The 13,597-nt window shown below is 42.4% G+C and overlaps 1 protein-coding gene across 2 annotated transcripts in view; it reads left to right on the top strand.

The window, feature by feature from the left end:
- Positions 1–12,211, top strand: part of gne (glucosamine (UDP-N-acetyl)-2-epimerase/N-acetylmannosamine kinase) — a 47,425-nt gene extending 35,214 nt beyond the window's left edge. For both annotated transcript variants that reach the window (XM_079498229.1, XM_079498228.1), the window contains exons 8-14: positions 185–272; positions 1,889–2,099; positions 5,156–5,285; positions 5,451–5,672; positions 7,579–7,761; positions 8,090–8,203; positions 9,240–12,211. In XM_079498229.1, the coding sequence (XP_079354355.1) occupies positions 185–272; positions 1,889–2,099; positions 5,156–5,285; positions 5,451–5,672; positions 7,579–7,761; positions 8,090–8,203; positions 9,240–9,475 (1,184 nt within the window). In that variant the 3' untranslated portion in view covers positions 9,476–12,211. The remainder of the gene's footprint in view (positions 1–184; positions 273–1,888; positions 2,100–5,155; positions 5,286–5,450; positions 5,673–7,578; positions 7,762–8,089; positions 8,204–9,239) is intronic.
- The last annotated feature ends 1,386 nt before the right edge of the window (positions 12,212–13,597 follow it).

Genomic DNA, 13,597 nt, shown 5'->3' on the forward strand with positions numbered 1-13,597 from the left:
GTCACCCGATTCCGAAAATACCAGACACACAAATTTAGTTTTTAAATGGGATTAGTTAATTTTAGACCATACAATGATGGTAAAATTAAGGTAATGTTGTTTATCCAGCAGTCAAACACGCATGCAACACATGCGCGCACGCACACGCACGCACTGAATGTCATTGAATGTGTCTGTTTTTCAGGTGAGAATGTTCTCCATGTGAGAGATGCTGACACCCACAATAAGATCTACCATGCCCTGGAACTGCAGTTTGGAAAGAGATACCCCTGGTGAGACAGTGCTGTTTCTCTTCTTTCCTATCTGTTGGTTTCATGTTGGCATGAACAGACTTCTTAGTCTTATTGTCCCATTCAAATAATTAATAAAAAGGATTATCTTATATATATCTTTAATGAATTTCACAATTACAAGTATGTCATGTTTTATACATTGTGTGTGAAATAGAGATACACAAAACTATTAGGATACAGTGCCACATTCTTACAAGAGCTGTGATACCAATCATTCTACACTTTTAGCACTGATTGTGTCCATAAACGTCAGAATTCATGGTCCAGAAAAGAACAAATGTATCAATAAATATTTCCTTTTTTGAATGTACCGGTATTCCCATTTGACTGGATGAACATAATGTGAGAAGTTTAAAAACATTTTGAAAAAAATCCAAACAAATATGTTTGAGTTCTTTGCAATATGCGCAAAATAGGGATGCTAGGTTGAAAGTGATGTCCCCAAAGGGGAGCTTGGACTGGACCCCAAGTTGAGAGACACTGGTCTAGTTGTTTTTCTAAGGCAGTGGTTCTCAAAGTGGGGTCCTTTTTGGGGACATCGAAAATGGTTAATACAGTATCACAATCATTTGAATCACTTTATGCATATTTGTATACGTTGGCTATTCAAAAATAGCAGATATACAAGCTTACAGTGCAGCACAAAGTGACGTGCTGGGAACTTGTACATCTGCTATTTTTGAACGTTTTGGTATTTTCTTTTTAACACAGATCTTCTCTTCTGTGGGTCTCTGGCACAAAACATCTAAGAAAGAGTTTTAGAACAACAGTTCTAAGGCAGTGGTTCCCAAACTGGTCGAGACCAAAATAGATATAGACGTTTGCCCAAACTAGTGAAAATAGCCATTCTAACACTGCACGAAGCGACACGTTGTGCTTCTTAGTTATTTATATATTTTTATTCATGGCATTTATTATATTTGTTTGTTTGTTTAAAATTCATAACATTATTTGAATTAGTTTTTTGTTTAAAAAAAAGTAATTTGAAATATAAATAGAAGAATATGGTATTTTTACTCGAGACATGACCCACAAAAATTGGTCTGTGACCCACAAATGGGTCCTGACCCACTGTTTGGGAATCAGTGTTCTAAGCCAAGGCAGTGATTTTCAACCAGTGGTCTGGGGACCACCAGTGACCCTTGAGGGGGTTCCAGGTGGTCCCCAGCTAAATGAGGGAGAGTTGGTAACCAAATGAACCCTGAATCTTTAACTCTTGACAGTGTAGAATGAAACCAAATGGATTCTTACGGATCAATTTGGTTTCATTCTACTCTCAAGAGTTAAATTATTGTTAAACATTTGCAGTCTACACAATTTGAGAGAATGTAGAAGGATTGTTTTTTCATTTGCCTGTTATCTCTCCTATGGCGGCCACATTAATACAGCATGGAATTGTGGAGAAGATATTTTCCAATAATAACAGAATATTCTAAAGTCTTGGGTCTGAGAGGCTAAATCTCATCAAATGGTGGTCTGTGGCTCAAATGCAGAATAAATAATGAATGAATAATGTTCTAAGGGACAGATGAATGTTTACTCAGTGAACCGCTCACACAAAGTTAACAGCCAATGTGAATCTCTCCGCCTTTCAGCTCTAAGATCTACGGCGACGGCAGCGCCGTGCCTCGCATCCTCAAGTTCCTGCGGAGCATCGACCTGGACGAGCCCCTGCAGAAGTCCTTCTGCTTCCCCCCCGTCAAGGACCCCAGCTCGCAGGACATCGACCACATTCTGGAGACGCAGAGCGCCCTGGCCGTGGACCTAGGAGGGACCAACCTTCGCGTGGCCATCGTCTGCATGAGGGTACGTTGGTACGGGATTACAGGAAGAGCTGGCACTAACGACGAGGGGACGCCTCCATGTAAAATCGGCCATATTGTCCAAAATGTTTAAATATAAGAAAAATGGTCTTAACCCATTAAGACCTACAAATGCCGTCTGAATCGGTAGTTCTCACACTTTCAAGATTTTCCAAAAAATAGCGCAACGCAAAACTCTAAAATGACACAGATGCGTGCCCAGTTTTAATTGGTTAAGTTAAGTAAAGTAAAGTATAGGCTACATGATGAGAACATGCACTACTGCATCAGACTACATTTTATTCTTCAACTTCTTTTATGCCCCACAATTTTTGGGTACAGGTTTTGTAGCAATGTGTTGCAATTGTAGAAATATTAGACCTTAAAGGTCCCTGCACACTGCTGTTTTTCCAAAAAAAACGTGTCCAGTCTGCAAGGACCTTAATTGTCAAATGTTTAAGCATGTTCTCATCATTTTTATTTATAAAATAATATATATTGTTTTAAACATTTTTGGACAAAATAGCCAATTTTACATGGAGGTGTAACAACACCAGTATCTAAAGTTCTCAACCGAAGAGTAGGGAGACCGCCAATGCAACATAGATTTATATTGTATTAACATACTCTACCATGCAGATAAAAACATACATCGCATTGTATGTTCTGTGGTCCCATTTCAGCCAACCAGAGGTGAGTATAAGTAATACACTCATAGAGGTGAGAATTATCTCAGACCATGGTAATCTCATTGGGTTCTCTGCTGGCTGTAGGAATCTACTATATCCCTGGCTGCCGAGGGGCCTGGTGTAAACCACTATCAGGTACCTCCTTATCAACCAAAGTATTCTGACCAACAAAACTCAGGACCATGTAGCAAATAGGCAGCTTATTGAGGCAACGTGTGTGGCTGGTAATGATAACGGAAGGGCTTGCGTTCGCTAATAGATAATGCACTTTAACCAAATGAACCCTAGCATCCCTATTGTGGGCTTATCATAAAATAGGCAAACATTTGGAAAATATTTCGCAAAAATAGCTGATCTGCAGTGCAAGCTCACAATGTGGTCACAATGCAGTGTGAGCTTCTAGGTTGGCTATTAATGGAGAAGAGATTTGGTGCAGACTGAGAAAAGGTCAACAAAGTATATAGGGGTTTAAGTCGATAAAGGGGCAGTTCACCCAAAACATAATTTGTTTTTATAAAGGTTTTGGTGACTTACCCAGTTTTTGTCTCCCATCGCCCCAATACAAGCTCAGAGGCATTTGATTTGTGATGCTGAAATCGCTAAAGAATAACTCGACTACTTTCTTCTCGGGCAGAAAAAAAGGTTCTCAGTGAAACTGTTCTGTGAATTATCGGGTAACTGGGCCATGATTACTGCAAAGAGATGATTCTCTGTTTTTAAAATATATGCATGCCAAGATATGCATGTCATTCATTGAGTTCTATTGTATTGGGGTTTCATTAAACATCTAAACCACTCTAATATCTCACACCAAAACAATATCTGCATGGAAAAAATCACACCCGTGTGAACTGAGTGGTGTAAGGTTTTATATAGCATGATCAGCTGTGGTCTGACGTAATGTCTGACGTAATGAAATCACACCCGGATGTGATTTCACAACTGGCTTTTTTTGTGCAGAAAAAATGAGCATGGTTGCTACAGTCATCCAGTTCACCCGGGTGTGATTTAATTACGTCAGAAATTATTTTGAACATAGCAACCATGCTCATTTTTTTCTGCACACAAAAGCCAGTTGTAGGAGTGGTTTACACCACTCAAAAATAGCAGAAACATATGCTGATGGATAAATAGCAATCCAGGTAAGATAATACAAATATGGTAATTTGGGGTGAACTGCTCCTTTTTAAAGGACAAGACGGAACAAGAAATTGCGGTAAACTTACTTTGTAACGATTATATTAATCATATCCGTGCTGCCTCAAAATGTTGCCAATTTATCATGGCCTGAACTGTGATTTTAAAATGAACACACAGCTGATACTGGAGGATGAATCAAATCAAGCCGGATTAACTCCCTATAACCATGGACCAGGGAGTGGTTGCTATGGATGGTCTCCATTCTATGACCATATTAATTTGCATGACCTCAATTACATCTGACTGGCGAGTGCAATGTCACCGGCCTTTTCACACTGCCAAGTGGTAATTTTTGCACGGGAACATTTGAATATTCTGTTGTGTGTTTAACAATGACAAATAATGTTGTTCTTCCCTCACTGACTTGCTGTATCCTCTTCTCCACATCTCTGTGTGTCTGTCCCTGTCCTCCTCCATGTGTCCACTCTGTCTGTCCCTGTCCTCCATGTGTCCCTGTCCTCCTCCATGTGCCCCTGTCCTCCATGTGTCCCTGTCCTCCTCCATGTGTCCACTCTGTCTGTCCCTGTCCTCCTCCATCTGTCCACTCTGTCTGTCCCTGTCCTCCTCCATCTGTCCACTCTGTCTATCCCTGTCCTCCTCCATGTGTCCACTCTGTCTGTCCCTGTCCTCCTCCATGTGTCCACTCTGTCTGTCCCTGTCCTCCTCCATGTGTCCACTCTGTCTGTCCCTGTCCTCCTCCATGTGTCCCTGTCCTTCTCCATGTGCCCCTGTCCTTCTCCATGTGTCCTTGTCCTCCTCCATGTGTCCCTGTCCTCCTCCATGTGTCCCCGTCCTCCTCCATGTGTCCCTGTCCTTATCCATGTGTCCCTGTCCTCCTCCATGTGTCCCTGTCCTCCTCCATGTGTCCCTGTCCTTCTCCATGTGTCCCTGTCCTCCATGTGTCCCTGTCCTCCATGTGTCCCTGTCCTCCTCCATGTGTCCCTGTCCTCCTCCATGTGTCCCTGTCCTTCTCCATGTGTCCACTCTGTCTGTCACTGTCCTTCTCCATGTGTCCCTGTCCTTCTCCATGTGCCCCTGTCCTTCTCCATGTGTCCCTGTCCTTCTCCATGTGTCCCTGTCCTCCTCCATGTGTCCCTGTCCTTCTCCATGTGTCCCTGTCCTTCTCCATGTGTCCACTATGTCTGTCCCTGTCCTCCATGTGTCCCTGCAGGGTAAGATAGTGAAGAAGTACACACAGCCCAACCCCAAGACGTACGAGGTGAGGATCCAGCTCATACTGCAGATGTGTAGAGATGCCCTGCTGGACGCTGTCCGTCTCAACTGTAGGATACTGGGAGTAGGTATGTATACATGCACACACACACACACACACACACACACACACACACACACACACACACACACACACACACACACACACACACACACACACACACACACACACTTCTCTTTCTTGAGCATAACTCCTCCTCTAACACTAATCGGTTCTTCATTTCCATTGGCAGGCGTGTCCACAGGAGGGCGGGTCAACCCCCAGGAGGGTGTGGTCCTCCACTCCACCAAGCTGATCCAGGAGTGGTCGTCGGTGGACCTGCGGACCCCCATCTCTGACGCCCTGCACCTGCCCGTCTGGGTGGACAACGACGGCAACTGTGCCGCGCTGGCCGAGAGGAAGTTCGGACACGGCAAGGGAGTGGAGAACTTTGCCGCCATCATCACCGGAACAGGTCTTAGAACTTAGCCATTATTCTATCGTTACATTTTTCGATCAATCAATTTAGTTTTATTTGTTTTTAATTTGTACATCAATGTTTCAGTCAACTGTATAGCCTAGAGCCCATGGCCTAATGATTAGGCCCTAATGAGGCCCTTAACCAGCCCTCATCTGATAGGCTGGGCTCTAACCAGCTTTCTTCTGATTGGCTAGGCCCTAAACCAGCCCACATCTGATTGGCTGGGCCCTAAACCAGCCCTCATGTGATTGACTGAGCTCTAACCAGCCCTCTTCTGATTGGCTGGGCCCTAAACCAGCCCTCTTCTGATTGACTCTGCCCTAAACCAGCCCTCTTCTTATTAGCTGGGCCCTAAACCAGCCCTCTTCTTATTAGCTGGGCCCTAAACCAGCCCTCTCTAAATTGGCTGGGCCCTAAACCAGACCTCTTCTGAATTGGCTGGGCCCTAAACCAGCCCTCTTCTGAATTGGCTGGGCCCTAAACCAGCCCTCTTCTGAATTGGCTGGGCCCTAAACCAGCCCTCATTTGAATTGGCTGGGCCCTAAACCAGCCCACATCTGAATTGGCTGGGCCCTAAATCAGCCCTCACCTGATTGGCTGGGCCCTAAACCAGCCCTCATCTGATTGGCTAGGGCTAATCTAATGCAGTGGTTCTCAAAGTGGAGTCCGGGGACCCAGGGTTCCTTGAGGGGGTTCCAGGAGGTCCTCAGCAAAATTAGTTCATATAGCATTGTTATTTAGCAAAATTAGTTCATATAGCATCTGTTTTACCACTTTAACATTGGCTATTTCAAAATGGCCCACCTTCAAGCAACGCATTGTGAGCTTGTAGATCTGCTATTTTCAAAGAATCTTTAAAACAATTGAATATTTTTAAGCATTTTGACAACCTGGCACCCTGGCACAAAATATTTTTAGATTGGGGTCTGAACTAAGCCAAATTCATGTTAATTCTGGGGTCCTTGACATAACAATGAACCACTTGCCTAATGCTAGGTCTCTTCAACCAGCTCAGTGGCCTTGTGGTTAGAATGTCCGCCCTGGGACTGGGAGGTCGGGGTTTGATCCCCGGCCGGGTCTTACCAAAAAATGGGACCCAGTGCCTCCCTGCTTGGCACTCAGCATCAAGGGTTGGATTGGGGGTAAGTCCCTGCGACATACTAGCGTCATGTCCAGGGGGTGTACTTGTACATCAAGCTGCCTCACGCTACAGAAACAGGAGATAGGCTCCTGCCCTATGGGCCTCATGGCTCGGCAAGGCTTACTTAATGCTAGGTCTCTTCAACAGGGGGTCTGGGACCCCTTGGGGGTTAACCCAAAGTCAAGTCTGCTGCATCCTTTTCGGATTTTGAACGTCTTATCCATGCTTTTATCTCAACCCGACTACTGTAATGCACTTTATGTTGACGTTACCCAAGCCTGCTTGTCGTTGCTTTTGCTTTAAATGGGTTGGCACCATTGTACATATCAGAGCTTTTGCCTCCAAAATAATCTGCAAGGGTTTTCAGGTCTACTGACTGACCAGTTACTATAGGTCGCTAAAACAAATCCAAAGTCCCGGGGAGAAAGATCATTTGCCGCTGTAGCACCCACAGTCCACACAGTGGAAAGATCTTCCACCTCATGACTCTGATGAAGACCGCAATGTCGAAACGTTAGTCTTTGTATACTTTAGCACCTAATAAAAGGCTCTAAATGTCCGTGCTGCTCCAGTCTCTTCTCCCTCTGCAACTCCTTGTACCTGTGAAGCACCGGATCAGCCGTTTTAGGCTTGAGGCGCGTTGGTAGACTCCCTTTGATCTTCCACCTCATGTTAGAGCTTCCCAGACCTTGCCTGTGTTTAAATCACGCTTGAAAACTCACTTGTACTCCTTGGCTCCTTGGATTGGATTGTGTGCAGGCATCGGAGGAGGCATCATCCAGCACAATGAGTTGGTCCACGGCAGTACATTCTGCGCTGCAGAGCTGGGTCACATCATGGTGTCACTGGACGGCCCGGAGTGCATGTGTGGCAGCCGAGGATGTATAGAGGCCTACGCATCTGGAATGGCCTTGCAGAGAGAGGCAAAGAGACTGCACGACGGTAAGAGTGTGCGTGCGTGCATTTGTGTGTACGAGTATTTGGAAGATTACACTTTTAAGATACACTGTGTGCGAGAGAGCACTGTATAATGGTGTGCGTGTGTGTGTGTGTGTGTGTGTGTGTGTGTGTGTGTGTGTGTGTGTGTGTGTGTGTGTGTGTGTGTGTGTGTGTGTGTGTGTGTGTGTGTGTGTGTGTGTGTGTGTGTGTGTGTGTGTGTGTGTGTGTGTGTGTGTGTGTGTGTGTGTGTGTGTGTGTGTGTGTGTGTGTGTGTGTGTGTGTGTGTGTGTGTGTGTGTGTGTGCGTGCGTGTGCTCGTTCGTGTTCTACAGAGGACCAGTTGAAAGTGGATGGTATGGATGGACTGGTTGAGCCAGTCACTGCTGTTCACCTCATCAACGCTGCCAAACTGGGCAACTCCAAAGCTGAAGCTATCCTTCACACAGGTTAGAATACACACACACAAACACACAGTTATTGAACAAGATGGAAACCTAGTTTATAATCTGTAGTACAACGGTTTAACCCATTTTGGGCGGTAACCCCTTTTGGTGTTAGCATTATGTTATGCTTTAGCTATTGAAAAATAGCAGATCTACAAGCTCATAGCGCGCCAATGGGTTAAACATACCAAAAAGAGACACCTCGCGACGCAATGTGTCACTTGTCTATTCTGACTACTGGACTATTTGTTCTTTTTGTCAAGCGAAACGTATGAAACATGGTTTACTAGAGGATTAACACAGCTCAGTGCATTTAAATATTCGTCCAGTAAATTTTAATATTATCAAAAAATGGCTAGCGGAAAACCACACACACACACACACACACACACACACACACACACACACACACACACACACACACACACACACACACCAACAACATTATACAGTGCTTGTGTCAGAAAAATAAAAAACGAATTGTCTCTCTCTTGTTTTTGTTTTCCTTGTAGTTTTGATTTCGTCAACTAATCCTATGATGAAAAATCTACCTTTTTTCGCTGAAGAAAACAAAATAAAAACTAAGCTATGATGACTAAAACGACGACTAAATATATTGACAATTTTGCGAACAAATAAAAACTATACTAAAATGTTAGGGAGGAACTAGTGGAGAAGAGATCCAGTAGAACTAAAATACAAATCATTTTAATGCTTGGTTACATGCTGAAAATAGCTGATCTACAAGCTCACAGTGTGACATGTTGTGGGCTTGTAGATTGGCTATTTTTAGCATGCAACCAAGTGTAAAATATGTTATTAAAATGCCCTCAAAGCCCGCCAAAATAGATTCTAGTCGACTAAATCAACTGTAGATTTAGTCGACTAAATTCTTACGCTATTCAGTCGACTAAAAACACTAAAACATTTCAGGTGACTAAATGTGACCAAAACTAAATGAACATTTTATTCAAAAGACTACGACTAAAAACTAAATCAAAATTTGCTGTTAAAATCAACACTCTTATTTCCTCGGCAGCCTCCACGGCGTTGGGCGTGGGCATCGTGAACATCCTCCACATCGTCAACCCGTCCATGGTGATCCTGTCGGGCGTGCTGGCCAACTACTACCAGGAACCAGTGCAACACATCATCTCCCAGAGGGCCCTGTACTCCACCCAGAGCATCCAGGTGCTCACCTCTGACCTGGAGGAGCCTGCTTTACTGGGAGCCGCTAGCATGGTGCTAGATTATACCACCAGGAGGATATACTAGAGAGAGAGAGAGAGAGAGAGAGCGCTGCTTCTTAGGCTTTGGGACTTCAGGGGACCCTTAGTTTGGTATGCATTAGGACCACGGACCCCCCCAATAACTTTGAGAGTGTACAAAAAATGAACCTGTAAGGGTCCTTATGTACACTCTCTGAGTTACAGACCTGTGAGGGTCCATTTGGTTCCTAACTATCAAACATTTTGCTGGTGAGCCCCTGGAACCCCCTCAAGGACACCCTGGGGGTTCCCGGTCGCACCCCCACCTTGAGAACCAGTGTACTAAAACACACCGCCTGTTAAAAGACTACAGGTACCATGTTACACTGTTACAGCATCCACGGCATTGAGTCCTGACCTTGCATCATCCCTTGTTCTACTGTCTGGCACAGTGCTAGATTCAATTGTGTGCTGTATCTGTATATATTAGACAACTGGAAACATTACATGGTAAACTTATAAGGACTGCAGGACAAACAGATTAACATTACAAATGCCACATGCTAAGGACTATGCTGTCCAGCAACACCCTTGGCCAACGTCGCATCACTTCCAGAGGAGCCTGTTGTTGCAGAGGCTTCTTGCATGGTGCTACAATAATGAGAAAGGGAGAGCAGAAATTATACTGGCGCTTCCCTCAGAGATGCAAGTCCCTACACATTCAGTATATACAGTAGTATATAGCTAAAAGAAAAAAGGATGTTGTGATTTTGTTCATACATTCATGTAGAATGGTGATAAATGAGAACATAAGTCTACACCCATCCCATGTTCCATATAGTCCTTAGGGATACAGCTAACTGACCATTGCTGCTATATGTCTTTGTTAAGACTGCTATCATTACAAAATTACATATTCTGTTACCAGTGGGGCCACACATCAGAGTTGATATGGCCAATACATATGGACTTTAAAGGTCAACCATGATTCTTTTAGCCTGGATTTAATTGAATTTCCCACATGGGATCAATAAAGGCCTGACTTTTTTCCCACTTGTGAAGATGAGGTCAAAATCTCATATAACACTTCCCAGTGTTTTCTGTGTGTCGAGAGCATGCTCTGTAGGCATTGAAACGTCTCCGGCAGTAGCGTACGCAAAACATGCTGTTTGACATGCTGTAGGCTAGCAGAGATTCCCCTTTGATCTCGTGCCTATACAACCACAGCACACTAGTGCCAATATCTCACAGTACAGCATGATCCAGAGTGTAGCCTATTACTGCTTATGTGTGTTCAGGATGAGTCTATAATGTGATTTGCTTTATTGTCTAGCAATCTGGTTAAAAGAGTTTATCTTTTATTTTATTTTTTTGCCAGAGCACTTTAAATCTAATCCCAGTTTAAATGGTATGCAATTCCTACACCCTATCGCAAGAACAAAAGCGGTTGACAAATAGGCACAGTGTTCTGTTGCACATAAACATTCCCAGTGCAAAATTGCTGCAGGTAAAGGTACCGTTCATAGTGATACAAAATGTGTATAATTGAATGTATACTTTGACAAAAGAAACGCCAATTAATTTATGTTATTGTGAAGCAGATTGACGGCTACCAAAGAGCATCCATCCACTGATGTTTGTCCACACTTTGAGTCTAGGTGATATTCTCTATCTGCTATTGCCTGTAAGGTACTCTAGAGCCTTGTTTTTCTATTCAGAAAATATACATTTTTACTGTGTATAGAGCGTCGCAGTCCCGCCCCCTACCAGGGCCCAGGAAATGATTCTCCGTTCATTTTCCTCATAGACTTTTCAAAAAGTATTTATTTAAATAACTTTTAATCCTCGTACAAAGCCAACTCTTGTCGTGACAAACACAATTTTTTGGGCCGAACAAAGAATTAGAAGAAAAAAACGGTATGTTACAACACTTTTTTTGTTGTTTTTCTTCTTTGTAATTATTTGTTTGGTCCAAAATATTGTGTTTATTGTCATGATTTGTCATTTGTCTATGGGAAAAATGCATTGGGAATCATTTCCTGGGCCTGGCGTCGTCATGACCGGGGGCGGGACTGCGACGCTCTATTGCTTGAGGTACAATCACATGCCTGAGACGGAAAGAACGTTTTAGACATGACCAAAATATTGCTGAAACAAGTGCTCATTTTGGAATATCAATCGTTTTCGTTCTTTATTATTATTTGTATGTCAATCCGCTAACTGAATGTCTATTCTGTCAGTTTGATTAGTTAAGGAATTGATATATGTTCGCAACCGATCATATTAGGTAAGAGATGTAAATGTAATTTATGTACCTGTTCTTGGAGATTTTGAGTAAATTTTAATGGTACATACCGGTAATATGTTTTTGTTTTGAAAGTATTTAAACTGAAAATAACAAACCACCTTGTTAGGTAGGATGTTATAGGGCTGAGTGTTTTATTTTTATTTTTAAGAAGAACAAAGTGATTCTCCAGAGCTGTTACAATAGTCTCCAAAACGTGTCTTCATGGGTGTGGCTGCTCTGATCCTGGCTGTGACACAGAAAAGTGTGAGGTGCTGTTTGTAAAGCCTAATTCATAATCCATAGTACAATGGTGTTGCTTGCCAAAAATAACTGATCTCAAAGCTAACAATGTGTTGCATCAATTCACAAGACATCTTGTAGATCAAATGGTCCACGGTTTGATCCTCACGGACCATTTGTTCTAAAATGCTCCCCATTACATCTGAGCAGCACTGCTAGGTCAAATGCCTCTGGGATCAATAGCTTATAGATCAATAAACATTCAGGTTAAATGTTTCTTACAATTTTAGTTTGCAATTTTTAATGCATTTGTTTTTCATTTGCACAGAACATGACAAAAAGAAAAGAAACGTGCCAATGTTGTTTATAGGCCAATAACCCCCCCTTGCTAAGCGACCCCATCTATTGGACAATGTAGGAATAGAAAAATAAGGAGTCACTGAGCACGAATGAGAAAATAACAGTTTTTGGAGTGTCTCTTTTCTTTTTAGAATATTTGCTGACAATATTCGTTATCTGTTACCTGTGTGTACTATCTAAACAGTTTTATGGTAGGGCTTTTAATTTTCATTTATATCATTAATGCATTGTTTCACTTGCATGTTTATTTGTACATGGGAACAAGAAATAGGCTTCAATTCAAGTGTAGCAAATAAGATGTTACGAAGCCGCTTCGTTGAGTTAAATTAACACTGAGGATATTTACTGTGTACTGTACAGAATAGTCTGACTTCAACATGGAGACACAAACACATTGTGTATCTCCAAATACATGTGAAGAGCCTTCAAATACATGTAATTTCATGCTCAGTCACATAGTCAGTCCTATTATCAAACAACGGTCAATCGGACAACCTTCGTTAGAAATAAACATCTTGAAACATGTTAAAACCTGAACAGAACCAGTAGTGTGTGATTGAGCTGAAGCACACTTGACCGTTTTTATGTACTGTATCAGTAATTTGCTGTTCCTGTACATCTTGATCGGGCCCATTTCAGTCAAATAGTAAAATGACTTGGTTCAAATTAAATATTAAATATTCCAATGTCAGTTATTTATTTATATATTTTGGAATATAAAAGCTGTTCACAGAATATAATTCAAGAATTATATTAGTCATACTAAGTGGACCCAATCTCTGATTGATCCAATATGTCATTTGTGGCTCTGCTTACAGTATGTGGCGCTGCCAAGACTCGGCTATGTTTATATGAATATCATTTTCCTCTGTGATGCTGCAGTAGATCTTTTGTGCCTTTATATTATGTTATGTGTTAACATACAGTTAACAAAATACACCTGTAACAGTATGTCTGTTTTCATTTGTCTTTTTTTTTATCCGTCCTCTACAATCTCTTTGGGACCAGGAAGAGTGGCATTGAAGTATTTATTTATCAGCCTAATGACCTATCTCTGATTTGTTGTTTATACTGCGACAGATGCTGGGAACTATATAATAACAGGGTTCCAGCCATGAGTAAAATCATGTCCTTTAAATACGTACCACTTGAACCCCAGCATCCATATTCTGGAATTGGGCAAAAATAGTGTCGTTGTGAAGCGTTGTGAGCTTGTAGATCGTACAGAGTGAAAGTACAGAGTTAATTCATGACCAGTGTTCTAGACGGGTTTGAGTAACTTGTCATGTGATTGTGAGGTTC

This window comes from Electrona antarctica, assembly GCF_951216825.1.
Source record: "Electrona antarctica genome assembly, chromosome: 4".
NCBI lineage: Eukaryota > Metazoa > Chordata > Actinopteri > Myctophiformes > Myctophidae > Electrona > Electrona antarctica.